This window comes from Schistocerca gregaria, chromosome 1, assembly GCF_023897955.1.
Source record: "Schistocerca gregaria isolate iqSchGreg1 chromosome 1, iqSchGreg1.2, whole genome shotgun sequence".
Lineage (NCBI taxonomy): Eukaryota > Metazoa > Arthropoda > Insecta > Orthoptera > Acrididae > Schistocerca > Schistocerca gregaria.
The window spans coordinates 346584919-346599594 of NC_064920.1; the positions used below are offsets into that span (position 1 = coordinate 346584919).

At 38.6% G+C, this 14676-nt stretch overlaps 1 protein-coding gene across 2 annotated transcripts in view; it reads right to left on the reverse strand.

Annotated features, from left to right (window-relative positions):
- The window catches only part of LOC126344845 (cilia- and flagella-associated protein 20), a 69235-nt gene extending 58565 nt beyond the window's left edge, over positions 1-10670 (reverse strand). The window contains exon 1 of one of the 2 annotated variants that reach the window (XM_050002054.1): positions 10267-10657. In XM_050002054.1, the coding sequence (XP_049858011.1) occupies positions 10267-10542 (276 nt within the window). In that variant the 5' untranslated portion in view covers positions 10543-10657. Of the gene's footprint in view, positions 1-10266 lie in introns of both variants that reach the window. The other variant, XM_050002055.1, reaches the window with a different exon arrangement.
- Positions 10671-14676: the final 4006 nt, after the last annotated feature.

Genomic DNA, 14676 nt, shown 5'->3' on the forward strand with positions numbered 1-14676 from the left:
CTGAAACCTTCTGGTATCTCCATGTTTCCTCCATGTATATAACATACTTACGTAATTCTGAAACCAAGTGTTAGTGATGATTATGCTCTGTGCAAAAATTTACCTTTTACCATTCTTTTTCCTTAGTCCATATTCTCCTATTGTTTTTCTTTCTCTTCCTTTAGATACTTTCAAGTTCCAGTACCCCACTATGATAGAAGTTTCAACTTCCTTAGCTATCTGAAAAATTTCTTTTATCTCATTATACATTTATTTTATCTCATCAACATTTACAGTGTTATTCGTATTTGATTATTCAATATTAGATCTCCTACTGCGTTATCTCTGTTTGATATACTGTTTTTATAATCCTGTACTAACCTAAGGAGAAGTCCTGTTATTCCTGCCCCTGCAATTACTGAAAAGGCTGATATCTCTCATCAGGAACTATATGTTTGTGTGGCCTTTACACAGATACCCCTCCACTGTTGTTGCACCTACAGTACAACTGTGTATCACTGATAGTGAGGTGCGAAAGTCACCCCCACCTCGGCAAGGCCCACGGTTCATGGGGAGATTCCACCTAGTACGTACGATATACAAAACACCCTTAGACTTCAAGAAGACTGTAAGAACTGAAGTTCCAAAGTAAGCACTGCTGAGAGGTGTGAATGCTACCGGATCATTGTTTTAGAAGTCTTGGTGGCAAAATATTAGCATGACACAATGAAAAAACAGACAGCAGCCCATCTCAAGGAGGTCAGTTTTGGTTCCATAGAAATGCAGGAATGCACCTGGCAATACTGATCCTATGACTTACCTTATAAAATAGATTTTAAAAAGGCAAACCTATGTTTTTGCCATTTGTATATTTAGAGAAAGCATTTGGCAGTGTTAACTAGATTGTACTTGTTGAAATTCTGAAGATAGCAGGGACAAAATACTGAGAACAAATGACTATCTTCAATTTGTACAGAAATCTTACTGCATTTATAATAACTGAACATGAAGGGGCGGCAGAAGCTGAGAAGGCAGTGTGCTAGGTTTGAAGCCTATCTCCAAAATGGATTGAATGAAGCATTCAGTACCGCTTCACTATACATGACCTGTTGTGTTTCTACCTTATCTAGACTTCACACTACGCTAAAGATTAGTACGCCACCACATCTATGATTCTGTATTTACATTTGTGGGCTTTCCCAACTAACAAACTGTCACCTTCCAACTCAGATTTCTAGATATGCTATAGACCAGTCTGTTAGCACAATCTACATTCCAAAAACTAATACAGACACAAAAGAAATACTGTCACTGTTCTGTTTGCTTCCTGTTTACACAGATATGAAGTAACAACATTATGCGCAGTTGACCATCAATGTTATTCAATTGAGCAAACAGTAAAGGAAACCAATGAGGTATTTGGAAAGGGAATTAAAATTCAAGAAGAAATAAAACTTTGGGTTATGGCGATGACATTGTAATTATGTCAGTGATGACAAGGGTCTTGGAAGGTGGGCTGAACAGAGTAGATGGTGTCTTGAAAACAGATTCTAAGATGAGTTTCAAGAAAAGTAATACAACATCAAGAGAAGGCAATCAAATTAAATAGAACAAAGCTGAGGGAAATGAGACAAAATAGGAAATGAGTTTTGTTCTTTGAGCAGAAAATAACTGATCATGGTCAAAATAGAGAGGATATAAGAGGCAAATTAGCAATGGCAAGAAAGGCATTTCTCAAAAAGCAGTTTAAAACCAAGTATTGATTTAAATGTGAGGAAGTCTTTTCTCTAGGTATCTGTTAGGAGAGTAGCCTTGCAAAAGAAGTAAAATATAGATGATAATCAGTTCAGACAAGAAGGGAATAGAAACTTTTGAAATAGAAGCTACAGTACAAAGCTGAAGGTCCGAGGGGCAGCTCGAATAGCTAATAATGAGGTACTAGGTTTTTGAGTTCTGTGTGGGTGCCTGGTATTGAGGACTCCCTACGGGTCAAGTGAAATTTACAATACCAACAGTTTTTATTTTTGAATTTTATTGTTGTGTTGAATGTTGAGAATTATACATGCTTGATATCTGTTTTGGAATGGTGTTCTTATTCTTACTGTCATACATTTAGTTTGCCCCCTCCAAAACTCCGTATTTCCCATGGCTGTCCTGTACATTTCATTTTATTGCTGGAGTTAAATATTATGCATGTCCATCATCCTGATCATGTCATAGGTCAAAGTAGATGAACGAAATCCCAGCTTTTGATAATCCGACATGTACAAATGGATGTACGTTGGAGTCATGCTGAGATGAAGAGACTTGCACATGACAGACCAGTGCAGAGACAGGGTGTATACATGGACAAAGAAAAAAAATTCCTAGGTTTTTCCTGGATTTCTCAGTTGAAAATACACTTTCTCCCAGGTGAAAGAACATTTTTCCCCATGTTATGTGAGAATATATTTTTCATTGCCCGCCCGGTTAGCCGTGCGGTCTAACGCACGGCTTTCCATGCGGGAAGGAGTGCCGGTCCCTGGTACGAATCAGCCCGGCGGATTTGTGTCCAGGTCCGGTGAACAGGCCTGTCTGTGAATGGTTTTTAGGCGGTTTTCCATCTGCCTCGGCGGAGCGGGCTGGTTCCTCTTATTCCGTCTCAGTTACACAATGTCGGCAATTGCTGCTCAAACAAGTTCTACATGTACGTGTACACCACCATTACTCTACCACACAAACATAGGGGTTACACTCGCCCGGTGTGAGATGTTACCTGGAGGGTCTACCAGGGGCCAAACAGCACGATAACCCTGGGTTCGGTGTGGGATGGCGGAGGGGTGACGTGGACTGTGGTAGTCATCGTGAGGTTGCAGACCACTGCGCAGCAGCGGGGGTGTAGCCTATCCGTCGTTTCTAGGTCCCCGGTTAACATAACATACTTTTCCTTGGCACTGTAAAACTTATCAGTTGTCAGTCTTTTGAATGTTTATGGTTCTATATACCGACACAGAATTTCCCAGCACTTTAGAAAACGAAAATGGGAGGAGGGGCACGTTTCGGATAGATCTTTGATGCGCAGCACCAACATGTACGCTGCATATTTTTTCGTGTTACGAAGATATAAATTCGAATTCCACCAAACACCACATATTACTTTCCAAGGCATTGAAATCGAGATTGCGACGCACTTTTGTAAACCAGTCATAGCTCATGTCATGTGATCTCGCCAGCTGATGACAGCATAGGACACGTGACGTAGTCAGCCAATAGCAAGATCACTCTTAAGTAGCGCAAACACACAAACAAGAAAAGTTGATGGTTTAAATTAATAAACATAGTGTTGCTACAAGAAAAACAGAGGTTTCACATATAATTGTAGTCTCGAAGATTAATAAGCCACAAGTGAAGCTAAGCTTCTACATATATTGTTGATCTTTTTGCGCCTCTTACACTTTAAGATATATCACACAAATGCGCCAGTAAAATTTTTAATAACAACGTAAATGTCTGATTTTCTGGGCTCGAAATTCTTCTAGATGGTCGTCTACAAAGAGTTGATTTTTAATTGAAAGTCAAACACTCTGTGATTTAAGAAATTCATCGTACGTTCTAGCATATAGTTCATCTTGTGTAAAAGGAAATTTACTTTGAAAGTAACGCTTTTCAAATCACCATCCGCAATGTTTTCCCGTGACCTGTTAGAAACTTATTCATTTCAGCAGTTGCCAGAGAGCGCCAGATAACAGGTGCCACTGCTCTTGTGCAGCTTTGATGACACAGGAAGCGCGTATGTTCGTATGTTTAAAACATTAAAAGACCTTGCACTATGTCACAAAAGAAACAAGACATCAGAGGACACTTCAAGCTCATTGGAATTTCCTAAAATGCATAATTTGGCTTAAAGTGCACATTCGTACGTCCAGATTTGGATGTAAATTTTCTCGTGTACCAGTACTGTATTATCTCATGTTTGGTTCTTTATTATGGCATAATGCCATGCGAGCTAGAATATGGAAAACATGCACATGAAATGCAGCGAACAGTTGAAACTAGCCAACAGTGTGAAATTAAACACTTTGTTTCAAATAAATTGACTGCCTCAGCGCAAAAGATGAATAAAAGCCAAATCTCTTTAGCAAAGGAGCAAAAATAACTTCATTGTTCTGCAAGGTGACTAATGCTTGACTGTCAGAAAGGTGGAAATAAAACCTGAAAATAATAACATATTTTAGACTTCTGTAATTATGTGAAAGTATTTTAATTCATTTGATAGCTCCCGGCCAAAGACTCCATTTTGTTTTCATTTGATGTGAGAGTAATAAATGAAGAGGAAACAGCAAAATCACTACACGAAAACACAGATCATGTGGAGACTACCCACCTCCCCACCACAACTCAGACTTCTCTGTGCAACAGCCCCGGTGGTACGATATTTCCGAACCGGGGCAATACTAGATAGTGGCGCCCAGCCACACATCCATAGCCAGAAGCGAGAGAAGGTACTACCCATACGCGACTCAACTGCGCAAACGAATCTAATGTCAACAGCTGTCACGTCATGTTCATCGGAAGCAATGTGTCATAATGAATCATTGCATAGTGTTTCTATAGCCTTTGACACACTTTGCTGTTGGCAGACGCTTGTATGGGCACTATGTTTTGTTGTTGTATATGATGGATTTCCTTTGAGACTTAAGTTTTATTTTCGTTTTTTCTTTCTCTTTTTAATGTTTTGTTGCTGCAGTATTATCCTGCAGATGCGGGATACAGTAATATCCTGTGTTGGTGTATTGGTTCTTACTAGTCAAAATCATAAAAATTTAACTGAAAACTAAAACAATGAAACATTCTCAGAATTCTAAAAAATTCCCAGGTTTTTCCCGGTTTTCTCCCGGATGAAAAAATTCCTAGATTTTTCCCGAATCTCCCGAGCCATATACACCCTGAGAGAGCTGTATCAAAGCAGTTCTCAGACTGAAGATCATGATTACTGCAGTAGCTGAAATAGTTTTGTTATGGTATGTTCTCCCAAGGAGCTCAATAATTCTGTGTCACTCTCAACTGTCATCTACTTTCATCTCCCCCACTTTCTCTTCCCACTCAAGTTTGGTTTCCTTGAAGTTCTGCAATGTACTCATTTCAGCTTTCAACTTTCCCCTATTTACTAATAACCATCTTGCCATCTGAGTTTTATTATTCAGACAGAGGTTTCTCTTTTCTCCAAAGCTCTGTTTAATTTTTTTCTGTCAATCTCATTATTAGACATTTGTATTCCCTACAATCTGCTTCACTCAAAGCATTTTTATATTTCCTCTTTTTATCAGTTGAATTCAATATGTTGTGTGTGATTTAAGGATTTCTTCTTGGTCTTTGTCTTTTTACTTATATTAGCATAATCCATATCACTTCAGGCAGGGGATTACCTCCATAGCCTCAGATGTTATTGAATTCAGCATATGTTAAAATTCAGGAGTAAGCAGGAAACACATATTATTTTTTGTTTTCTCCAAAAAAATTCCTGCCCCGAGATACAGGCCTCCAAAGATGGCACTGCAAACACCATTTTGAAGACGGGAAAACTTTTTTAAATGCTGTATCTCTGTAACAGTTACAGATATTTTGTTAGAGTTTTTTTTTTTTTTCATTTGAAAGATAATTGCTTTATTATTACAGTGGTACCCTCCATTTGGACATATCTGTCAAAGTTCTTTTACTGGCACTTTTTGATTTTTTTTTAATTTACAGAAATATTTTTTTTCAGAAATGACAATCCAAGAAAGTTAGACTTTTTCTGTTGATTAGTACCATGTAGTAGTATATTATCTGTAAATGAGAGCTTCCACTTTTAAGTTGGACTGAAGTTGTTTCTTACTAGTTTCTTTGTTACAATGCTTATTTCTATTGTCTTTGTTGCAGTTACTTCTTATCACTTTCTTTGTTCCATTTATTTCCTTTCACTTTCACTATTGCAGATTTCTTACACTTCTTGTCAGTTTCTTTGTCGTGGTTATTCATTGCGGGTTTCTGTATTGTAGTTGTTCAGTGCTAATTTGTTTACTGAGGAGGCTTCTAAGAAATCTGAGACCATCCAGTGAGTTCTGTGTTTTCATGAGGAATTTGCCAGTTGACACAGTTGCAGTTTGTTTTGTGAAAAGGAATGTTTGAAATGTCTTCTGACTGGGGTCACAGGAGAGTGAATTGTGCTGACTGTTTGCATATCCACAAAAGAGTGATATATAAGACAAAAAAAAAGGACTTTGTTCAGGTTTGGAATAAGTGTTCTCATTTGAAGACTCTGTTTTCTAAGTAAAGATGTTTCCAGTGACGACTTTTTGTGTTCTAAATGTTTTGACAGAATAACAACAATGATAGTATCTGAACAAGGTGAAGCCTTCCATGGTGCAGATGATGCAGATTTTGTATCAACTGAGAAGAATTAAATACCTTGAATCAGTCAACTACAGAGGTAGGTGTTAGAACTGTTAAGAAACTGTGGTCAGTGAAGCTGAGTCATAAGCTCTATGCATCATGAAAACACAGAGAAATTACTAAAGCTATGGATGAATACATTACAGCAAAACTCGCCAGACTCTTCAAAGTAGAAATCCCATCTTCAGAAGAAAATGCACCAAAGCACTCTTGCCAGGAATTTTTCACAAATATCAACTCAGCTGTTGTGCATCCTACAGTGAAAAGGTGCAAGTTTTAACTATTATTCCAGAGACATTTTCAAAGCAAACAATTTTGAACCACATTCCATCAGTATCACAGTACATGGTCGACAAACCAATAAATGTGAGGTCTGTAAGTGGAGTCCTTGGAAGACAGGATCCCTATTACGGTCACCCTGTAGACATATCTCAAGTTCAAATAGTGCAGTCATTGTATCTGGAAGATAAATGGCACTGTTCTCAAAAAAGACACTTTAACTGTAACAGTGGCAGGTCAAAAAGTTGTGAAAGTGAAGCTAGGTACATGACTCGCAGTATTAAAGAAACTTTTGCAATTTATAAGAGGAAATATACAACCTCACATAGTGGAAGATCAAAATTTTATGCACTATGACCTAAGTGGGTAGTTCCACACCCACCGAGAGATGTTTCTTTATGTGTGTACTGCACAAATTTTGAACCTTGTGTGGTAACTTTAAAGAACTTACTGGAGCACATAACATATGACACCTTGGTTGGCCATGTTAAGTCATTAGTAGTCTGTGACATAAAGTGAGATACTTGTTTGTTTCAAGAATGTGGTGACTGCCCTGGAAAGGGAGGACTGTCTTTACAGACACTTGACCTGGAAGACGTAGCAAATAACTCTGTAGAAATTACATATGCAACATGGGAGGAAAATAAACTAATTAAGAAAACTGTTGCCTTTGAAAGTTTCACTGATGAACTTGGTAAATGGTCAGTGAAGCAGTAACACACCAGCACCTGAAGAAATTGTAACAACACACTGCAGAAGTGGAAGGGTGTGTACTGGCTGAAGAACTATGTTTGGTGTTTCACTGTGATTTTGTTGAGAACTGGTCTGTAACTCTCCCACAAGAAGTACAAGGGTATCATTGGAGTAACGACCAGGTTTCAATTTTCACGAGAGTGACATATTTTCAAAAGAAGACCACAAGTGTTGAAGTTATAAGTTATGACAGAGGACATGATTCAGCATATGCTTTGCTAGCAATGCACAAAATTCTTCAACTGCAAATGGGCAGAAAAGATCATTATTATTTCTGATGGTGCTCCTAGTCATTCTAAAAATCATTACCAGCTATTTGAATCGAGTAAGTCACTTGGGCCAACTGACTGGGTATACAGTGCGACTGGACACAGGAAGGGGCCTTGTGATGGTGTAGGAGGACTGCTGAAGCACCATGTTACAAAACATAATCTTTCCAGACCCAAAACAGCTATGATTCAGAATGCTGAGGATTTTACGAGAGTTGTGAAATCTTACACATCCACAGCCCTCATTCCTTTGTCCAAAGAGGAAATCAAAGAATTCCTTGAACAGAAAAAAGAAGAACGGTCCAAACAAACTACTCCTGTGGAAGTAATTCAGAAGACACATTTTTGGACTTATAAAGTGATGGGTGAACTCATATTGCATGCACTTTAAAGAGCAACAAAGAAGAAATTTCATTTCTTCGGCCAACAACTCAGAAACAGCAGAATAACATTCAGATTCACAACCTGAGAAGGGGGATGGTTGTGGCGTGTGTGTATGACTGTGTCTTGTGGATTGCAGAGATTATAGACACCAATTATGAGTTAAATGAAATTGTAGTGAACTTCATGCTATCACACGGACCAGTGGTCAGATATATATTTCCAGCTGAAGAACAGCAACAACGCCATCAGTGCTCAGTGCTCACTTCCTGTCCACAATGTTTTGAAGATTGCTCCAGAGTGCTGAAGAAGAGTGCTCCTGTTCCTACTGGTTCAACAGAAAGGCATCACTCTATATCAAAGCAAGATACTTAAGCAGCAGAACACATTTTTTGTTTAATGACTGGCTACTTTCAGTACAAAACAGAATGCACAGAATTTGTATAAATTGAAACCTTTATGTCTTTGGACCTTTCACATACATTTTGGAACCATTTAAAATGCTTGAAAAATGAGTATCTTACTCATCTTTCAAAACTAAAATTTTGTTTTGATTTTTATAAGCCTGTTATGTGATAATGTGGTAGTATAACAGGTTTTCTGTATGGCAAAAATTTCAATTGTTTATAAAACATGTTCAGCCAAAAAGTGGAAGCTTTCCTTTTCAGGGAATGAAGAACTATATGGTACTAATCAAAAGAAAAAAAAATTATCAATTGACATATCTGAAAAAAAATCTATACATTATTTTTAAAAAATTTCAGAATGCTATGGAAAAAGAACTTTGACAGGTAAGTCCAAATAGAGGATTTCCTTGTAATCATAATGTAATTATCTTTCAAATAAAATAAAAATAAATAAATAAACAAGACCATATCTAGAACAGTTCCAGAGATACAAAACTTCCAAAATTCGCATCTTCAAAATGGTATGCGCAGTGTCATCTTTGGAGGGAAGTATTACGGAGCAGAAATGTTTTGGGAGAAAGCAAAGAAATATTTCTTCCTTACTTAGTGCTTCATTTTAACATTCAGTAACATCCAAGACTATGAAGGTAAGATTTTTCCCTAGCCTGCCTGACTTGACATGGACTAAGCCTATTATGGCCCATTGTCGTCACTACTTCATCTCTCAGAGCTACTCATCCCTCTTCTGCTGCATTCCTTACCCATTTCAGTCAGTTGTTACCTAATGCTCCCTATGAAACTTTTAACAACCTCTGGTTCTTTTAATTTATCAAAGCCTTATCTTCTTAACGGTTTTGAATCATAAAATTATCCAACCTCTGACTGCTCTGGCATGGTCCATGAACAATTCCTCTCTAGTGACATCCTTTTCATCCCAGAGTAACACTCGGATCATAGATCCTCAATTATTTGTTGGATGTATTCCAAATATTGTCTTCCACTGCAGTTTTTACTCTCTACAGCTTCCTCTAGTATCATAGAATTTATTGCCTAATTTCTTAAAGTGTCCCTCCTTCTTCTCATTGTTTTCCACATATTCCTTTCTTTGGCGATTTTGCACAGGACGTTAAATATAGCACTAACACAGACATCAGGGTACACTATACATCAGTCTTTTACCACAACATTTATTTTGTATTCACACTGTTGACTTCGCCAACTTCCAACCAAAGTAGTCGCCTTTCCACCTAACCTTGACCATGGGCTAATCTAATAGTCTGTCACTACAACCAAGATTTCATGTGTGGGACGGGCACTATCACATTAAAATTTAAAACTGTAAGACAACTTACACATTACATACATAGTACACAATATTTAAATAAAATCAGAAATTTTTGGACACACACTCCTACAGGCGTAGCACACCGAAGATAATGTGTCACTGTTTTGAAGATATTATAAACAAAACCTCCAGAAAGAAAATGCATGGCATGCAACGGTAGGGACAAGTATAACGTTTGTAAAAATCAAAAAGCCTTCACACAGGATAGCTGTCAAAAGAATCCCTTCTTAGTTCAAATGAAGATTAAACTTTAACTCTTTCGCACAGTAAACGTCGTTTGTAATCATACAGATCATTGCACAGATTTCAGATATTTACATAACTGACATTTTTTCTAATAAGTGATTAAATCATTATAGTTGTCGTCTGGGTGGAATTGGTAACACACCTTTGAATCGGTTACATTAATAAGATAAATAGAGACAGTAAGAACTTAACTCACCTGAACTTCAAATGTAAAATATTTCTTCAAATTCTTTATTATCATGACCAGGAACGGCAACTTAATACCAAGGGTTTTTTTCGGGTCTGCTGGGCACGTTATATACGTTGTGCTTACGTTAGAACCCACTATTTCCAAAACTAAAGATTGGATATCATTATCAGTTATTCTCTTTATATGACCATTCCTGACTTTTTTGTCCCATATCTGTAGCGGTTTACTCCCGATACTATATAAAATTGACAAGAAGCCACTCTGGAATGTATTTTTAAACATAGTGTTTATTAAATAATGTACACAAATTTCATGTAAACAACAACAAATCTATCTCGCTCTGCCAAAAAACAAACGCTAATCTTTATACAAGTACCAACACTGAAAACCGGAATGAGAACTAGCCAGAAGAGGTAAAAATCGTTGGTACATACCAAGGTGATTACAATCTATGGAGGTTACACAATGCTGTACAATGTTAGTGGGATGCGCGAAATGAGTTGCAAGCAGATGATTGTGTATACGACAAGGAAACACTAGTATACACTTTAATTTTGTTTAAATTAGATTAGATTCACTTTTCGTTCCATAGACCCAAAAACTAGATGATTAAAGAGGGCGTGTCGTGTTCTCATTGCCATGGTAGTGTCTAAAATAAAAAATTTAGTAGCTGCAGGTGTTGTGGTGGAGTTAATACTTGCTTACATAAAATCACTGCATAAGAAACGATATAAGAAACGTATTTGGGTACGTAAGTGGATAAACATTGTAGTGAAACACCTGAGAAGTTACCTCAGGTATCTAAAACCCTGTCTGGAGGCAACTATGTGTTTGCACAAATGTCTACGCACACCACATCCGCACAGACAGATATTTGCGTGTGAACAAGAGTTTTACGGAAATATGAGACGTGCGCAAAACTGGAGGTTGAAGTTGAAGGTTTGAGAGAACTTCCTCAAATCTGCGTGTTCAAAGAACATATATGCAGACAAACTAGAGTATGTGGATAGGAGACTGCAGCAGCTCTGGTGCGCGAAACACGTTTAGTCGGCTGTTTGTTTAGTCTAGTCTTTCTCTTCTGTGCGTACATAGTGAATTTTGAAATGGCAGATGTACGTCAGTGTTCTGAAAAGACCGCTGCCGAATTTATTGAAATGTATAGTAGTCATTCATTTTGGTGCAAATTCAAGAACAGGGAATACACGAAGAGATAAGAAGGCCGCTGCTTATAATCCTGTAATAGAGAAATTACGGGCGGTTGACTCTACAGCAAATGGAAAGGGCAATTAAAAAATCCTTTGGTATCGTTTACCGGAAAGAGCTGAACAAATTAACGAAAACTGTTCGAACTGATGCTGGTGGGATCACTAGCATGGTTTCACTCAGTACTAACCTATGACGTAATTTTATGTGACATTGTAGTGGAAAAAAAAGAAGATTGGGGATAGACTGTAGTGTGAAGGCGGTAATGCAAGATGTTGCAACAGTGCCTGCGGGGACATACGGATTGCGTCACTTGCTTTCCTTACTTCCTAATATAACTTGATTTATAACAAGAGTGATTTAGAGATGAACTGTAGAATTCACAATCACAATGCTAGAAGTAAGACTTTGCAGATAGACCATGAATCCGTGTCTAGTGTTCAGAATAGAATTTTATACTCTGCCACAAAAGTCTAAAAACAGGTTGCTAGTAAACTTCGGGCGAAACTTGATAATTCCAACTCAGAAACAAACTAAACTATAGCCCACTGGCCACATATATAATTACTAACAATTTACTGTGTTTCAAACATGGCTGCAACTGTAAAACTATTGTAATTTTCCGCACATATATTTGCTTAATGAGTTGCAGGGGGAACCCAACAACTGGTATAAAATGTATAATTATTTTTTGACACTCATAATGCAAGCAGTCGCTTGCTTTATCATACAAATATGTCCAAGTGATGCTAAATATTATAAACTTTACATATGTAAAAATATTACCTTACCCACCAGGTTAGCCAAGAGCACTAGTACGATGCTTCCTGGACTCAGGTAGGCGCGCCAGCCCTGTATCGAATCCGCCCGGCAGATTAATGACGAGGGCTGGTGTGCTGGCCAGCCTGGATGTGGTTTTTAAGGGGTTTTCCACATCCCCCTAGGTTAATTACCAGGCTGGTCCCCACGCCCCATCTCAGTTACATCCCTCACAGACATTTGTAAACGTTGAAACTATTTCGTGGATTGCACTAGATGCAGGCAGCTGGGGTGCACTAATTCCATCCAAGGGGATACAGGGCGGTGACAGGAAGGGCATGTGGCCAACCTCTGACACTAACATCGCCAAATCTATAGTAAAAAGGCCGACCCCGCATTGAAGTGGTACAAAGGCCCAAAGCAAATGATGATAATAGAAAAATATTATCTTCTCAACAGTCTTCAAATCGCGAGCTACACACTTAATTTTTATATGTGACATTAATAAATTTACTCATGACACTTTTGTTGCCTTAGTCTGTGGTTACTTTCAGAACCCAAATTAATCATCAAGTTAAATAATTTAGTACGATTAACTTCTGGATAGCTGGTGTATCCATGTACTATCGCCACAATAAAATAAAATTTGATGGCTGTGGGAGTATGAATGGGAACAGTGGCATATTTAAGTTTACAAAAATAATGACAAGTTTTTATTCATTCCTTTACAACTACAATCGAGCTGATAATCTTACAAAAAAAAGAATGGTACTTGATTGCCAAAGCATTCATTGGGGTGGAAACCATACAAGTTCTCCCTGAATTAATCCCTTTTACAACTCAGTCAGACTTCATTTACATGAATCCTCTGAGAGGCAAAATTTTATTCAAATAGAATCAACTGTGACCATTTATACCAAAAATTATGGTACATTGAGAACAGAGAGCTGTGAATATCGTTTAACAAATCTGCGCTGGTGCAACAATACTTTACCCTTTCACTTTGGTTCAGGCAGCAGCAGGAAATGGCATGCTGTGGGCAAGGGTCGGGTCGTGGTGGCAGCTGTAATGTTCTGAAACGTGCAAAAAACTTGCAAACTACGCGGACTGGCGTTCTAATTATTAGAAAGCGGCAAATTTCCCGATCAGAGCCCTTAAATCCCTGCACATTTCAGTGTGAGGTGCACCCATTCTCTGTCTGGCCAACCAATTTGGCACACACTGGCACGACGGCACATGCTGGAATTGTCAAACATCAGACAGATGACTCAGGATAAATAAGTTCACTCTTGTGAGTCACGATATGTCTGAGATTATATGTAGTTCCTCTGTCAGTATAGTTGGAAACTGCCACTGGCTCTTAATCCACCACAAGTTGCATACCACAAGTCTCATCCACTAGAAAAAGGCCTGAAGTTCTTCAGCAGGGGATGACCAGAAAACGAAGAAGCCAAAGAATCACAAAAACCATCCACCAAGCCTCGCACAGGAGCCGAATTAGCAGAAAAAACCTGCTTCCACATTGTAAAAACCAACTGATCTGTCCTCCACGCACTGAATCTCCCCTCCTGACTGTTCTGCTTGCGTGGTAGCCAATCCCGACAAGGCACTGGGGTTCCCAGACTGGCAGATGAAGCCTCTGCTTCGGATATCCAGAGGGGAGCCAGTCAGCGACTCAAAGTCTCTCTTGTCTGAAAATAAGATTTTAAACTTGGAAGGCGTGATTCTCATGATAAACATGGCCATGTTTAGGCAAAAAAACGTCTACCTAGAAGGGTTCACAGTCCCTCATTTACAAAGAGACCTAGTCTTTCCAGGCCGACCATTTCCAATTTCTGACAGAAGGCTGTTAAGCTTCCCAAACAGTCGTGTCTGAGAAATATATGGGTTTTTTTTCGCTCTCTAAAAGAACCTTGCCTCAAGGGAGTTATGTCTTGCTTTCACTAAACATGTGCACCAGCCACTCTGATCACATCGTCCCAGCTTCTAACATGAGAATGCTTACAGTTGTATGACCGTCCAATCGTTTGCACAAAAGCTCAGATCACAGCAGTCTCTCTTAAATGGCTTCCTCCATCCACTTTCTGCCATCTGGCCCAGGAAAAATGTTTTGTGAGCTGGCGCCTTCCTGCTCTGACCCTATGTGGGAAGAGTGGAGCGCATGGCCTGAGGTCCCCATGCTGGTACAACTCACAGAAAGCTGCTTTCCCAAATCACTCGCACAGCGAGGTCGCTGGACACAACATTTATGACCCAGAATCCATCTTCCTCCTTGTTCTCCATCCCCTCGACTATGGACATTTAGGTACAAGTTCTATACAGGCTACACAAGCAGTTATAAGAAAATTATGCTCAAAATTTCCTCATGTAAAAAAAATCATAAGCCACACATATCAGATGTAATATTGGGAAACATGACCTAAAATATGAATATTAACTGACTGACAGAGTAGT